This window comes from Lagenorhynchus albirostris, chromosome 15 (assembly GCF_949774975.1).
Source record: "Lagenorhynchus albirostris chromosome 15, mLagAlb1.1, whole genome shotgun sequence".
NCBI lineage: Eukaryota > Metazoa > Chordata > Mammalia > Artiodactyla > Delphinidae > Lagenorhynchus > Lagenorhynchus albirostris.
In genome coordinates this window covers 24621138-24633996 of record NC_083109.1, presented here as the reverse complement: position 1 = coordinate 24633996, position 12859 = coordinate 24621138, and the positions used below count along the sequence as shown (strand labels likewise).

General features: G+C 37.6%; 1 protein-coding gene across 3 annotated transcripts in view; it reads left to right on the top strand.

The window, feature by feature from the left end:
* Positions 1-12859, top strand: part of ITCH (itchy E3 ubiquitin protein ligase) — a 120485-nt gene that overhangs the window by 63652 nt on the left and 43974 nt on the right. For all 3 annotated transcript variants that reach the window (XM_060123056.1, XM_060123057.1, XM_060123058.1), the window contains 3 exons: positions 1140-1185; positions 9833-9990; positions 11736-11925. In XM_060123056.1, coding sequence (XP_059979039.1) covers positions 1140-1185; positions 9833-9990; positions 11736-11925 — 394 coding nt within the window. The remainder of the gene's footprint in view (positions 1-1139; positions 1186-9832; positions 9991-11735; positions 11926-12859) is intronic.

The window sequence follows — 12859 nt, the reverse complement described above, 5'->3', positions numbered from 1 at the left end:
TCTTATAAAATTGAAGCATACCGTTTTCAGCCAAAATGTATTTCATTGTACCGTGTTTTTTAAAACCATTTTTAACAGCTTTATTGGCATGTATTTTATATTTCATAAAATTTACCTATTTCAAGTGTGTTAATTTAATGATTTTTAGTAATTTAATGAGTGATCTAATAATTTACTGTAAATCAGATTTAGAACATTTTCATTCGCTAGTAAGATCCCTCCTGCTTATTCACAGGAAATCCCATTTTAACCTCTAGCCTAGAGCAACCACTAATCTATTTTCTGTCTCTAAAAATTCATCTTTGCTGGACATTTTATGTAAATGGAATCATAACAATATGTAGTCTTTGTGTCAGGCTTCTTTCACTTAGCATAATGTCTTTTCAGGTTTATCAGTGACATAGCATATTTCAGTAGTTTGTTCCTTTTTATTATTGAATAATTTTCCATTGCATAGGTATACCACATTTTATCTATCTACCTGTACCATTTTTTTTAAATGTAACATTTCTAGATAAGACACTTGCCAACCTTGCTGAGTATGATATAGTAGTAATATAGTGGTGTCTCAGCATCTTTTTAATGAATTAGTTCATTAATTATGCTTTGGAGTAATATAGTGATTTCACTGTTTGAAACTAGAGACTGTATTTAGGGACTATTATTCTTTAGCTAAACGGACCTAGACTGTTAAACTTGAGTTCTTTTTGCATTTCATAGTTTTTTAAACTTCTCTATATACTGTTTTTCAGAATCTATTTTATCATCGTCCTGCTGGTAATCAGCACTTTTTTGGAGAGGTAGTTGACTCCTCCCCAAAAGATGACTAAAATACATTTGAATTAGAATCAAGCGTGACATATTTCAAACAAGGCAGAAGCAGCATATGAGTAATATACCCTGACTAATTAACATCTCTTACACATAATAATCATTTGCACAAAATTTTGGTAAAACTTCTCAATCACAAGAACATTTATCATATTTTCCTTTTAAATATCATGTTGGACTTTAACTCTGTTCCAGTATATTCTTTACTAGAAAGATTTGGTGAAAGGTTTTGTTTACATAGCATGTTTAAGAAAAAGGTGCAAACCACTTTCTGAAACTCGTTTTCTGTACAACTTTTATTGTTAAAGGTGCTTCACAGAATGATGATGGCTCCAGACCCAAGGATGAAACAAGGTAAGAGTTCACTTATTACATACCACAGAATGCAGAAAGAAACAAGGGAGAATGAATAAGTTTCATTTTAGTCAAAACTTTTAAATTCAGATTGATATAAAAATGAGTATCAAAAATTTCAGGGCTCAAGGTAAGAAAGGAAATATTTATGGAAAATTCAAGACCCTAAGCTTATATGACTGCAGTTCTCTAGAGTAGGCCAGAGATACCCAAACGCTAATACTTCTTCAGCTTATAGAAAAGTGAATATGTTGGCACTTTTCCAAAGGTAGGAAAGTTCAGAATCCCAGGGTCATCATTGGGCTATTTTCTTTTCTAGGAAAGCTGGGCTATAATTTTTCTCACTGGGATTAAAAAGCAATAGAAAAGGTTTTTAAAATTAATAACTGTCTGTAGACTGGAAGACAACTTATGCCTCTTGTGTTTCTTTTTATTTTTCTGTTTCATAGTTTTTTTGAAGTCATGAAATTTCCCTCATAAAGATGTTTTAATACTTCAGATTTCTTTGGTCAAATAACTTCTCTTTTGCCTAATAAACCCATACTTTTGCATTAATAAGTGAGAATGTGGTAGAATTTTATAGTGCATTGAAAGGTTCTGTTTTGCCACTCTCATTTCTTTTTTGCAAAATCTCTCTTATAATACTTCATGAAACTACTCTAGACGGCTGTAAGTTTCTTGCAAAGGCATTGCTAGAGCCCTGGCTTCATGCCATTTATTTAATCAATGCTTTACATTTTCCCAAGTGAATCATTGTTCACAAATAATCTGAGGAACAATGTCTTCTAGGTTTATGAGACTGCCAGACTAATCTTTGAGCATGTTTTTTGTGTTAAGCATGAATTCCTTTGCATTAGCCTTTTCCAGAGAGCATACCTCTGAGATGATGGGTTTGAAAAACATTTTGTAAACTGTCAAATGCTGTTTAAATGTTGCTACACAACAATCATGGTGGTGAATCCCTTGCTTTTGTTTGCAGACTTCATAACTACAAGGCATGTGAACAAGGCAAAACCTCCCCCTCCCCTCAGTCATTTAAGAAGCTTACTAAACAGCTTTAGGTTCTTTTACTGTAATTCAAGCACTGCCTATATCATCAGTATAGTCCTGTTGGTCTCCTTTCCCCCATAGCATGTCTGGATGTTGTATATTTCTCAGTGTTGTCTTCTGTCACTTTTATCAATTACCAAGATGATTGGTGCCTGGCATTCAACATTTTGCTTTTGGATGTGCCTTCTTGACTGCTAATCTTTGATTTGTATATTGTGACCTTATTATATTAGCATCTTGGTTCTCCATGTTTCGATCAGGTACATATGTATGGTGAGATAAGCAGGGGTTTGTAAGACTGAAGCAGAAAACAAAGCCATAGTAGCACTTAATTTTTAGCTAATTGCTTGTCACATATAATGGTGGTGATAAGTTCACACTGACAATTCTGTACAGTATACAGGTTTCCATATTGGTTTTCAAAATTCATCTCAGGTTTTAGCTCCACAATCACTCATTAAAGGAACTAAAGTTAACCACCAGTGCTATTTTAGTATCACCATGTTTCTCAAGCTTCAGAGTACATTAGAATCACCTGTAAGACTTGTTCAACAACAGATTGCCCAGTCACAGATTGCCAAGCCTTGTGTCCTCCTCCCAAATTGTTACATCTAGGATGGGGCCCAAGATTTGCATTTCTAACAATTTTCCAGGTGATACTGATAGACTAGGTCCTACACTTCGAGAACCACTATTCGGGAGACATACAGGTATTTCTTAGATTTCAACAAACTATTATGGGAAATCTTTCAGTTATGTAACAAAGTCTATTTCTTGAAAATCTAGGCTTGCACAGCTTGGCAGAAGTGTCACTCGATCTTAATCTCATCCTCTTTTACTTCAGAGCTGGTTTGAATCCTGTTTCTTTTTTGAACTGCTTTTACTTGTATTTATTAGAAAATGATACATGATTTTTAAAATGTGAAACAGTCTATAAAATGTATAAAAACTTCATGGAAGAAATGGCATTTGACCTAAGACCATTAAGCATAGTTATAATTTGGATATGCATGTCTTGAGGGAATTGGATGAAGGAGTCTAGGTGGAAAGAAGAAAAACAGTCATGGAGGTGGGGAAGAACACAGGGGTTTTATTGGAAATCTTTAGCCTCAGTATTTGGCTGAAAATAGAGTAATTGAAAGTGGGAAATGGCAGGTGGTGAATTTGAAAGTAGAATCATTCTGTATTTATTGCCTCTTACTATGTGTCAGGCAGTATGATGAACAGGTTTCCTGTTATTTCAGTTAATCCTTAAATATTTTTATGAGGTAGGTATCATTTTTACAGGTTATGAGAAAACTGAGGCTCAGAAAGGGAAAGAAACTTGCCTGAGTTAATAGTGTAAGTGGCACTGTTGAACCTGGGACTGCCTTACCTTCAGAGCCCGAGTGTGTTTTACTGTTGCCTAAAGTGGAATGCTTCCCCCCCTGCCCCGTGCCCATGTAAGTGCTTATCCCTCAATAAATGTTATTTTTAGTACTGCAGAGGTTGGAGCCAGATGGAGATTTTGGTTTGCAAGTATAGGCTTCTAGAATCTTTTTCTCTGGAGAGGAATGTCTTTTAAAATATTTGAACAGAGCATTGGTATGATCAAAACACCATAAGAAAAATTATTTGACAGTCAGTATGTAGTTTGGATTGTATGGTGGTGGTGAAGGTGGGAAGACCTCTGTGGGAACTTATTACAGTAATCCACTGAGAGATAATGAGGGTTGGAACTGGAGCAGTGGTGGTAGAAGAGTAGAGAAAAAACGTGCCAGTGAAATCAGTGGGACTTAGGCATTGAGCATCAAGAGGCACAGGAGAGAAGAAAAGTCAAATTGCCTGCGAGGGTAGCAGAGTCACCCACAGAACTAGAACATAGGAGGAAGAGTGGCTTTAGCATTGGAGAGTTATTCTATATCTCCTGCATTTAGCTGATAATTTGGTACCAGGGGATGAGAATGAGACAAAGATTCGAGTTCTGATTTGGAATTATTTTAAAAGATGATTTTTGAAATCATGGAATTTGAGACCCTAGGCAAAAATTTGTGGAGAATGAAAACTAAGATAAGAACAGAACCATAGGGACCTATATTTAGTAAAGTGGAGGAAGAGGACAAACCAAAGAAGGAATGGTTTAGAAGTGGGGAGTACAGGATTAGAAAAGCAGTGTCACAGAAATTAAGAGAAAAATGTTTTTAAAAGATGTGTATTTAACATTATCAAATACTGCAGGAGAGAATGAGATCTTAGCCTAATCAAGCCAGGGAAAACTTGCTGTATGGAAAAAGAAAAATCAGGTTAGAACTTCAGCTCGTCCCCAAATGAAGGTGGATTCTAGGTTTTTTAAATTGATTTTTAAAAGTGAAATTATAAAACCTTTAGAAGAAAATATCTCTGAATACATTTAATTATGTAGAAATATAGAACTCTTGTATGTTCAAACATGTAAAAGCAAATGATCACTATTTAACCAATATGAAATTAGTACCTTCAGATTGTAAAAAGCTCTCACAAATAATGAGGAAAAATTATTCCTTTGTAATAGAAAAATGTACAAAAGACAGACATACAGTGAGTGCATGGAAGAGGAAACTCAGATGGCCTATAAATGAAATACTGTTGAACATTCATGTTTTTATTTACCAAATTGACAAAGATTTAAAAGTATATAAATGGGGGCTTCCCTGGTGGCGCAGTGGTTAAGAATCCGCATGCCAACGCAGTGGACACGGGATCAAGCCCTGGTCCAGGAAGATCCAACATGCCACGGAGCATCTAAGCCTGTGCGCCACAACTACTGAGCCTGCTCTCTAGAGCCCGCGAGCCACAACTACTGAGCCTGTGTGCCACAATTACTGAAGCCGACGTGCCTAGAGCCCATGCTTTGCAACAAGAGAAGCCACTGCATTGAGAAGCCCGCACACTGCAGCGAAGAGTAGCCCCTGCTCACCGCAACTAGAGAAAGCCCGCGCACAGCAATGAAGACCCAACACAGCCAGAAAGGAAGGGCGGGCGGGAGGGAGGAAGGGAGGGAGGGAGGGAGGAAGGAGCAATGGGATAATATATTAAAATGTTAAAAGTATATAAATACTTTATAGTGAAATGGGCATTTTCATATCTATCTGGTGGAGAACAGATCAATTATTACCTTTAAAAATATTTTTTTCTTGGGTGCAGTGGTTGAGAATCTGCCTGCCAATGCAGGGGACACGGGTTCGAGCCCTGGTCTAGGACGATCCCACATGCCATGCAGCAACTGGGCCCGTGAGCCACAGCTACTGAGCCTGTGCGTCTGGAGCCTGTGCTCCGCAACAAGAGAGGCCGCGATAGTGAGAGGCCCGCGCACCGCGATGAAGAGTGGCCCCTGCTCGCCGCACTAGAGAAAGCCCTCGCACAGAAACGAAGACCCAACACAGCCAAAAGAATAATTAAAAAAATATTTATTTTCTTAAGTTAGCAATCAATATTTCAGTTTAAAATATTTGCCTGCTTTGCCCCAGCTATTCTATTCTGGCAGTCTACCTGAAGGAAATAGAAAATGTCACTCCCTTCCGTAAAAAAGATTAGATTATGGTATATCCATAAGATAGAGTATTCTACAGTCATTAGAAATGTTTTCAGATAATTTGGGTGAAATGCTCAGTATATAATGAATAATAAAGAAACAAAAACTCACCCAGGATATGAAACATTGTATGATCATATAAATAGTATAATCAGTCATAGCCAATGCAAAAGGACGGACAAGAGATTATCTCTTAATGGTAATAATCTCTAGAATGTACGATTGAAGGTAATTTTTATTTTATAACTAGAAATTTTTATTTTGAAAACCTCTTGATTAAAATGCACTAAATACATTAGTTGAATAAATACCAAGAATTACAGTGAAGGAAAGGAGAATGAGAGGATAGCTAGAAGAGTAATTAAGATTGAGGAAGTGTTTTAATTATACTTGTGACTGAGAGGAACAATCTAGAAGAAGGAAGATGATGGAAGAGAGAAGAAAGGTGTTAAATGATGGTGAAAAGCCCTAGAGCATATTATTTGTGTCCTGAAATCAAAGACCCACAAGACAAATTAGCCTCGAAGAAGTGAAGATAGATTTTCTTTTCCCCAGAGGTGGGAAACAAACAGATGAAGATATTAGTGGCATAGAGAAATTTTAAAATAGAGAAAAAAGAAGGATAGCTGATAATAATCATTTTAGGGAAGAGGTGGAGTCAGGGTCATCTACAAATTGGGATTAGGTATTTGAGGAGATGGGAAAAGTTTTCAATGAGCAATGGGAATGTGGCCAGGAGTAGATTAGAGATGTAGAAAATGATTGATTTTCAGGCAGTATGGACAGCCCAGTTGAAGTTGTTGAATAATGTGAACTGAAGTCCATGTTGCCTCAGTCTTTTTGAAGTGATCAGGCTTTAGGAAAGTGAAGTTTGTTAGAATAGAAAGATATAGACACTATAGAATGGACTTGAGGACACGGGGAGGGGGAAGGGTAAGCTGGAACAAAGTGAGAGAGTGGCATGTACATATATACACTACCAAATGTAAAACTGATAGCTAGTGGGAAGCAACCGAATAGCACAGGGAGATCAGCTCTGTGCTTTTTGACCACCTAGAGGGATGGGATAGGGAGGGTGGGAGGGAGACGCAAGAGGGAAGAGAGATGGGGATATATGTATATGTATAACTGATTCACTTTGTTTTAAAGCAGAAACTAACACACCATTGTAAAGCAATTATACTCCAATAAAGATGTTAAAAAGAAAAAAAGAAAATACACTAAAGGATTCTGCCACCTTAAAAAAAAAGATATAGACTAGAGAAGCACAATATTAACATTTTCTATCTTTTGCTTGGGTCTGCGTAACTGTATAGGACCTAGCAAAAGCTCTTTGTCCTTGCAAATTACTGTTAAACTTTTTATTACTGTTAATTTTAACACCACCACACTAATCTCATTGAACCTGTGGTGTAGGTTGTCATAGTCATCTGTCATTTCTAATTCTTCAGCTTCTGGGAGACTTGAGCTTTGATTTGTTTTTGTTTGGTTGGTTTTTTGTTTTTATTTATTTTTGTTTTTTAATATTTATTTTTTGGCTGCATCAGGTCTTAGTTGCGGTGTGCAGGATCTTTTGTTGCAGCGCCTGGGCTCTTCATTGCAGTGCGTCGGCTTCTCTCTAGTTGTGGCACGTGGGCTTAGTTACCCTGCTGCATGTGGGAATCTTAGTTCCCCTACCAGGGATCGAACCAGTGTCCCCTGCATTGCAAGACAGATTCTTAGCCGCTGGATCACCAGGGAAGTCCCTGTTTTTGTTTTTTTAAACAGGAAAAAAGTAGTCACTTAGGCAGCACAAAAAAAGAATTTTTGTCTTGTGAGTCATTGGAAATGAGAACCTCAGGACTTTCCTTACTAGACCCAGCATAAGATTTGTTAGGACCTTTTGTAGAACTATCTGCCCCTTTAATTTGGTACTTTACCTGGTTTATTTACTCTAGTAATACACATGTAATTTCTCAGCTGGAACATTCTCCAGGGTTACTTGTTGACCCCAGAGAACAGTAGTGGGAAAAGTAAATGAAGGACTAGTTGTAGTGAAAAGATTGCTTGGGGGTGGCGAGTATTGGGCAATAGTGAATTAAGGTACTTGGGAAAGTAGCCTATGATGGAGCCCAGGTGATACTTGAAGAGAACTGATGGACCGTGAAGATAGAGAGGGGATTAAAGTCATGATGAGACTGAATAAAAGATACAGTAGGAGGCAAGTAGAAGGAATAGAAGGTTGTAGGAATTTCAGTGTTTAAGGTCTAGGAGGAGGAGTGATTCTAACTAAGTATCAAGAAAATTTAAGGAATCATAGTACACAGCTTGTCAGATAATTATGTTGAGAAATTGAGGCCAAATACTAGAAGGGTGAGCAGCATGGATGTTAAAATCTCCAAAATGTTAATCTTCAACAACAGAACATAACATTTTTGGAATCCAGTTTCTGCTGTACTTCTGTTTGTCGTAGCAGATTTATCTCATGCCCTGAATGTTCCCCCTCCCTGACATATCCCTAAAACGTGACCAGTAGTGGAAGTGTAATTTAGTTGAACATTATAGCTGAGAAGGTTTTAAGGAATCATTTAATCCAGGTAAAAGCACTTTTGAGGTACAGAGAGATGAAATAACTTTTCTTTGGTCATATAACTTGTCAATAGCAGAGTTGGAGCTCGAAACCTCAATTTCCCATTTTTGGTCCATTCTGCCAGTTGTTTGTCTTTTTAAAAGCATCAAGAATCTTTTTTTCAAACTAATTAATCACCTCTTAAAATAGTATAGAGAGGCAATACGCAGAGTCTCAAAGAGGTCTACGACTCAAAAGGGGGTATATGACTCTTCACCTAGGGGAAGGGGAGCAGTGTCTGACTCTTGCTGCATTCCGTTCATATTCTGGGGTTGCTTGGTCTTCTTGCAAGTGGTCAGCACTAACCAGGTGCTGACTGCCTGTTACTGAGCTTTTCCATTTATTCAGAATAAACATTTGAGAAACCCCGCAAAGCAGTATTTGTCATGCCCTGCTGTTCACACACATCATCTGGAGATCTTGTTAAAATACTATTTCTGATATAGTGGGTTGGGAGTGGAGTCCAAGATTGTGCATTTCTAACAAGCTCCTGTGTATCGTGCTTGCTTCTGGTCCAAATACCACACTTTGACTTCTGGAAAACATAGTATGAAAATGATTTAATGGTACTGCCTCTATTTTAGTTTCTTGAATCTATCAGATTTTATTCAGGCTTGTTGTGAGGTCCAGGAGTATGGATTAATACTGAGTAGTGGTTTCCAGTTACCAGGTAGTAGATATCAGAGCTTTAGCCAAGGCATCTCCAAACTAGCTAACTCATGCCTTGCTTTCTATTTCTAGTCAATGACTAGACTCCCCTGGGAAAAGGAATCACCTGTGTTTAACTGACAGTAACTTTGTATCTGACATTTCTATTAGTGTTCTTCCCCCTTTCTCTCCAATTGATGTCATTGCTTTGAAGAAATGATAGTTCCTTTAAAAAAAGGTCTGTGGGCACCTCTTTTCTAGATCACTTACCTTGAACATTTTGTATACCATTTGCTGGGATGGGGCGAGAGCACCTATCCCTGGGAAATAAGTGTACTTCTTTCTCCTGTTGTGGAACAGTCAGCTTTGCCCCATACCTAAATAATATTAAGAGCCAGTGGAAACCAAGAAAATGATGGTTAAGTTATCTATGCTTGTGATAAAATAGTGCCCTTTCTAAGGCATTTGGAATTTTGAGAATTTGACTCCATTTCTACTTATACAGGGCCTCTGAAGAGTTATTTGAAATCTGAACCAGCACACCTAATAGTTCTGATTGGTCCCCTAAGTACTTCTGTGCCATTGAGTAACCCCTCACATATTTCTATATAGCTCTGAGGAGCTATATGTAAGACTACCATAAGAGCTGTTTATGTATTTGATAAGGCTGGCCAGAAATTAGGAAGGTTTTCTCAAGCTCCTAAAACTTTAAGTTTTGGTCTTCCTGTTGTTTTTTTTGTTAAATTCAAAGAGCATTCTTTTTCCCTTCTGTTCCTGGCTGTCTTACCCAGAGCGAGCACAAATGGATCAGACCATCCTGAGGATGCAGGGTCTGGTGAAAATAGGAGGGTCAATGGGAACAATTCTCCATCACTCTCAAATGGCGGTTTTAAACCTTCTAGGCCTCCAAGACCTTCACGACCACCTCCACCTACCCCACGTAGACCAGGTGTGTATTCTAGCCATACACTAGGGATGTAGGTCTCAGTACTGTGATTATAAAATTCTTTTTGGGAATTGATCCTCAGGTAAGTGTCAAGAGACCCTTTTAGGTTGGTTTTCTAGCTGAATTTTTACATTTAAGATTTTGGCCAAGAATGATCTTTCAATAGTTAACCAAGATGTGCCTGTTCCTCAAGTTTTTCTGCCAGGTGTGAAGTTATTGAGGCAGGTGCTCCACTGCGAATGAAAATCTCGCGTGTGCTGGGAGTTCGCTGATGGGCTAGTAGTTAGGATCCTGGGCTTTCACTGCCATGGCCTGGATTCAGGGAACTGAGATCCTGTAAGCTGCACAGTGCAGCAAAAATTTTAAAAAAAAGGGAAATCACATGTGTACTATAAAAAGTAGAGGCAGGGGCTTCCCTGGTGGCACAGTGGTTGAGAGTCCGCCTGCCGATGCAGGGGACGCGGGTTCGTGCCCCGGTCCGGGAAGATCCGACATGCCGCGGAGCGGCTGGACCCGTGAGCCATGGCCGCTGAGCCTGCGCGTCCGGAGCCTGTGCTCCGCAACGGGAGAGGCCACAACAGTGAGAGGCCCGCGTACCGCAAAAAAAAAAAAAAAAAAAAAAAAAAAAGAATGAAAAAGTAGAGGCAATATAGATAAGATTGCAGCTTTCTGTCAGGGTTTGTAACTGTGGACATAAGCATTTCATAGAGTCAAGGATCTGGTCAAGGTTATATCATTATATCCTTTAAAAAGACAATCCAGTAAATAGCAAATAACCCAACAATGCTAAATGATATTCAGATTTTAAAGCAAAAATCACACAAGTAAACATTTCATATAGTAAAAATATAAACATTTACAGTTGGAATATTTATTTTTCCTGATTAGCCAGAATAAATCTTTTAATCTCTCTTTACTTCCCTCTGTTAGTATGTGAACAGGAAATGTAAAATAATCCAAATATTATTAGAAAAGTAAATTGGTTGTCCACAAATCATTTTATTAAATGACATTGTGTTTAAATATGTATCTTCCCCCTTTTCTTCTGTAGATAATTGTGTTCATAGTATATTCCCAGTCTTTAAGATCATATACTACTTTGTCACAATATTAGTTACTTCCTCCAGGAATTGTTTTGTCAATAAGTATTTTTTTAAGATGTAATATGTACTCAAGCAATAATATTCTTTCTTTCTTTTTTTTTTGGGCCACACTGCAAGGCTTGCAGGGTCTTAGTTCCCCAAGCAGGGACCGAACCCAGGCTCTTGGCAGTGAAAGCATGGAGTCCTAACCATTGGACCACCAGGGAATTCCCGCAGTGATATTCTTAAAAATAGTATATTCAGTCAGATCTTCCATATTATAGGTAACGCCAAAAATTAGTCTCGGATCTGTAGGCATTCATAGGAAAGACAGTTTTAAGGATCTGGAAAATTACTAAATGAACTTATACGCAGGGACCAACACTTTTCTGTTCTAAAAGTTATTTCCTGTGGCATCAAGAAATCATCTGTATGTGCTTTGTAATTAATAATGAGACATGGAGTAAATGGAACCTTACAAGTTGTAAACAAGCCTATTAAGTGGGACCATTGGCTATTTCCCATTATTTATCTTACTTAAGTAATTTTCATCTGCATGTCCATATCTTAAATTTTATATTTATCATCTACCTTTTTATTTAAGTTAAAATTCTCCTGAATTTAGATTTCTGAAAATTGTTTTTCTATTTTCCTCAAATCTTAAAGCATCTGTCAATGGCTCACCATCTGCCACTTCTGAAAGTGATGGCTCTAGTACAGGCTCTCTCCCACCAACGAATATAAATTCAAATACATCTGAAGGAGCAACATCTGGATTAATAATTCCTCTTACTATATCTGGAGGTTCAGGCCCTAGGCCATTAAATCCTGTACCTCAAGCTCCCCTCCCACCCGGGTGAGTAATTGCCTTTGGTTAACATGTTTTCTTTAGACTTCTGCATATACTTATTAATAAGGGAAATAGTACTGAACTCCATTCTTTAAAAAACTGTCTTATAACTCTGTATGTGTGTATGTGTGTGTGTTGGGGGAGGTCTAGAGTCAAACTGAACAAAAAAGCTTTGCCACATTTGAAATTTCTCCCTCATTTCCAGAGCAAAGTGAAAGAAAAAAAAATTTTTTTTATTGAAGGACTCTGAGCCATAGAAAGTTCACCAAGACCAAGTAATAAAATAGTCGCCTGATTCAGATTGTCTTTTCTTTTGAAGGGGGGGAAAATCACTTAATTTTTTTACCATTATAAAGTCATAGCAGAGTAATAATAATTTAGGAAACTGAGAGGGATTACAAATCTCATGTAAATCTCTACTGATTATTTTTTAAATTAATAATACTCTGATAGTTATACACACACACACACACACACACACACCCCACACACACATATTTTGTGGCATTCAAATTAATCCAGAGCTCAGAATGCTAAACAGAAATTAATTGACTAAGTGATAAATTTTAAAACTCTCATGATGAGGAGTTTAATTGCTTAAAGAGACTGTATTACTTATGTGGGTAGTTAGGCCATTTTCCTTTTTGAAAGCCTACATGGGCAGCCAGATTAAAAATTGTTTGTGCAAGGGATTAGAAGTGATTGGTTCTTCGAAACTTTGTTGGTTTATTCCAACAGAGTGGGTGCTCTTAGAAGTGACTGGTTCTTCTAAACTCTGTTGGTTTATTCCTGTCTTTTTTACTTTGGGGTTAAACCTACCAAGGAGACTTCAATACTCATATTGCCTTTTTCTTTGGTACTGTTGTGCAGGAGCACATCTGAAAAAGTCTTATTCTTTGATTTCAGTTTTTCTAGTACCAGAACTGCCCTTTGCCCTTCA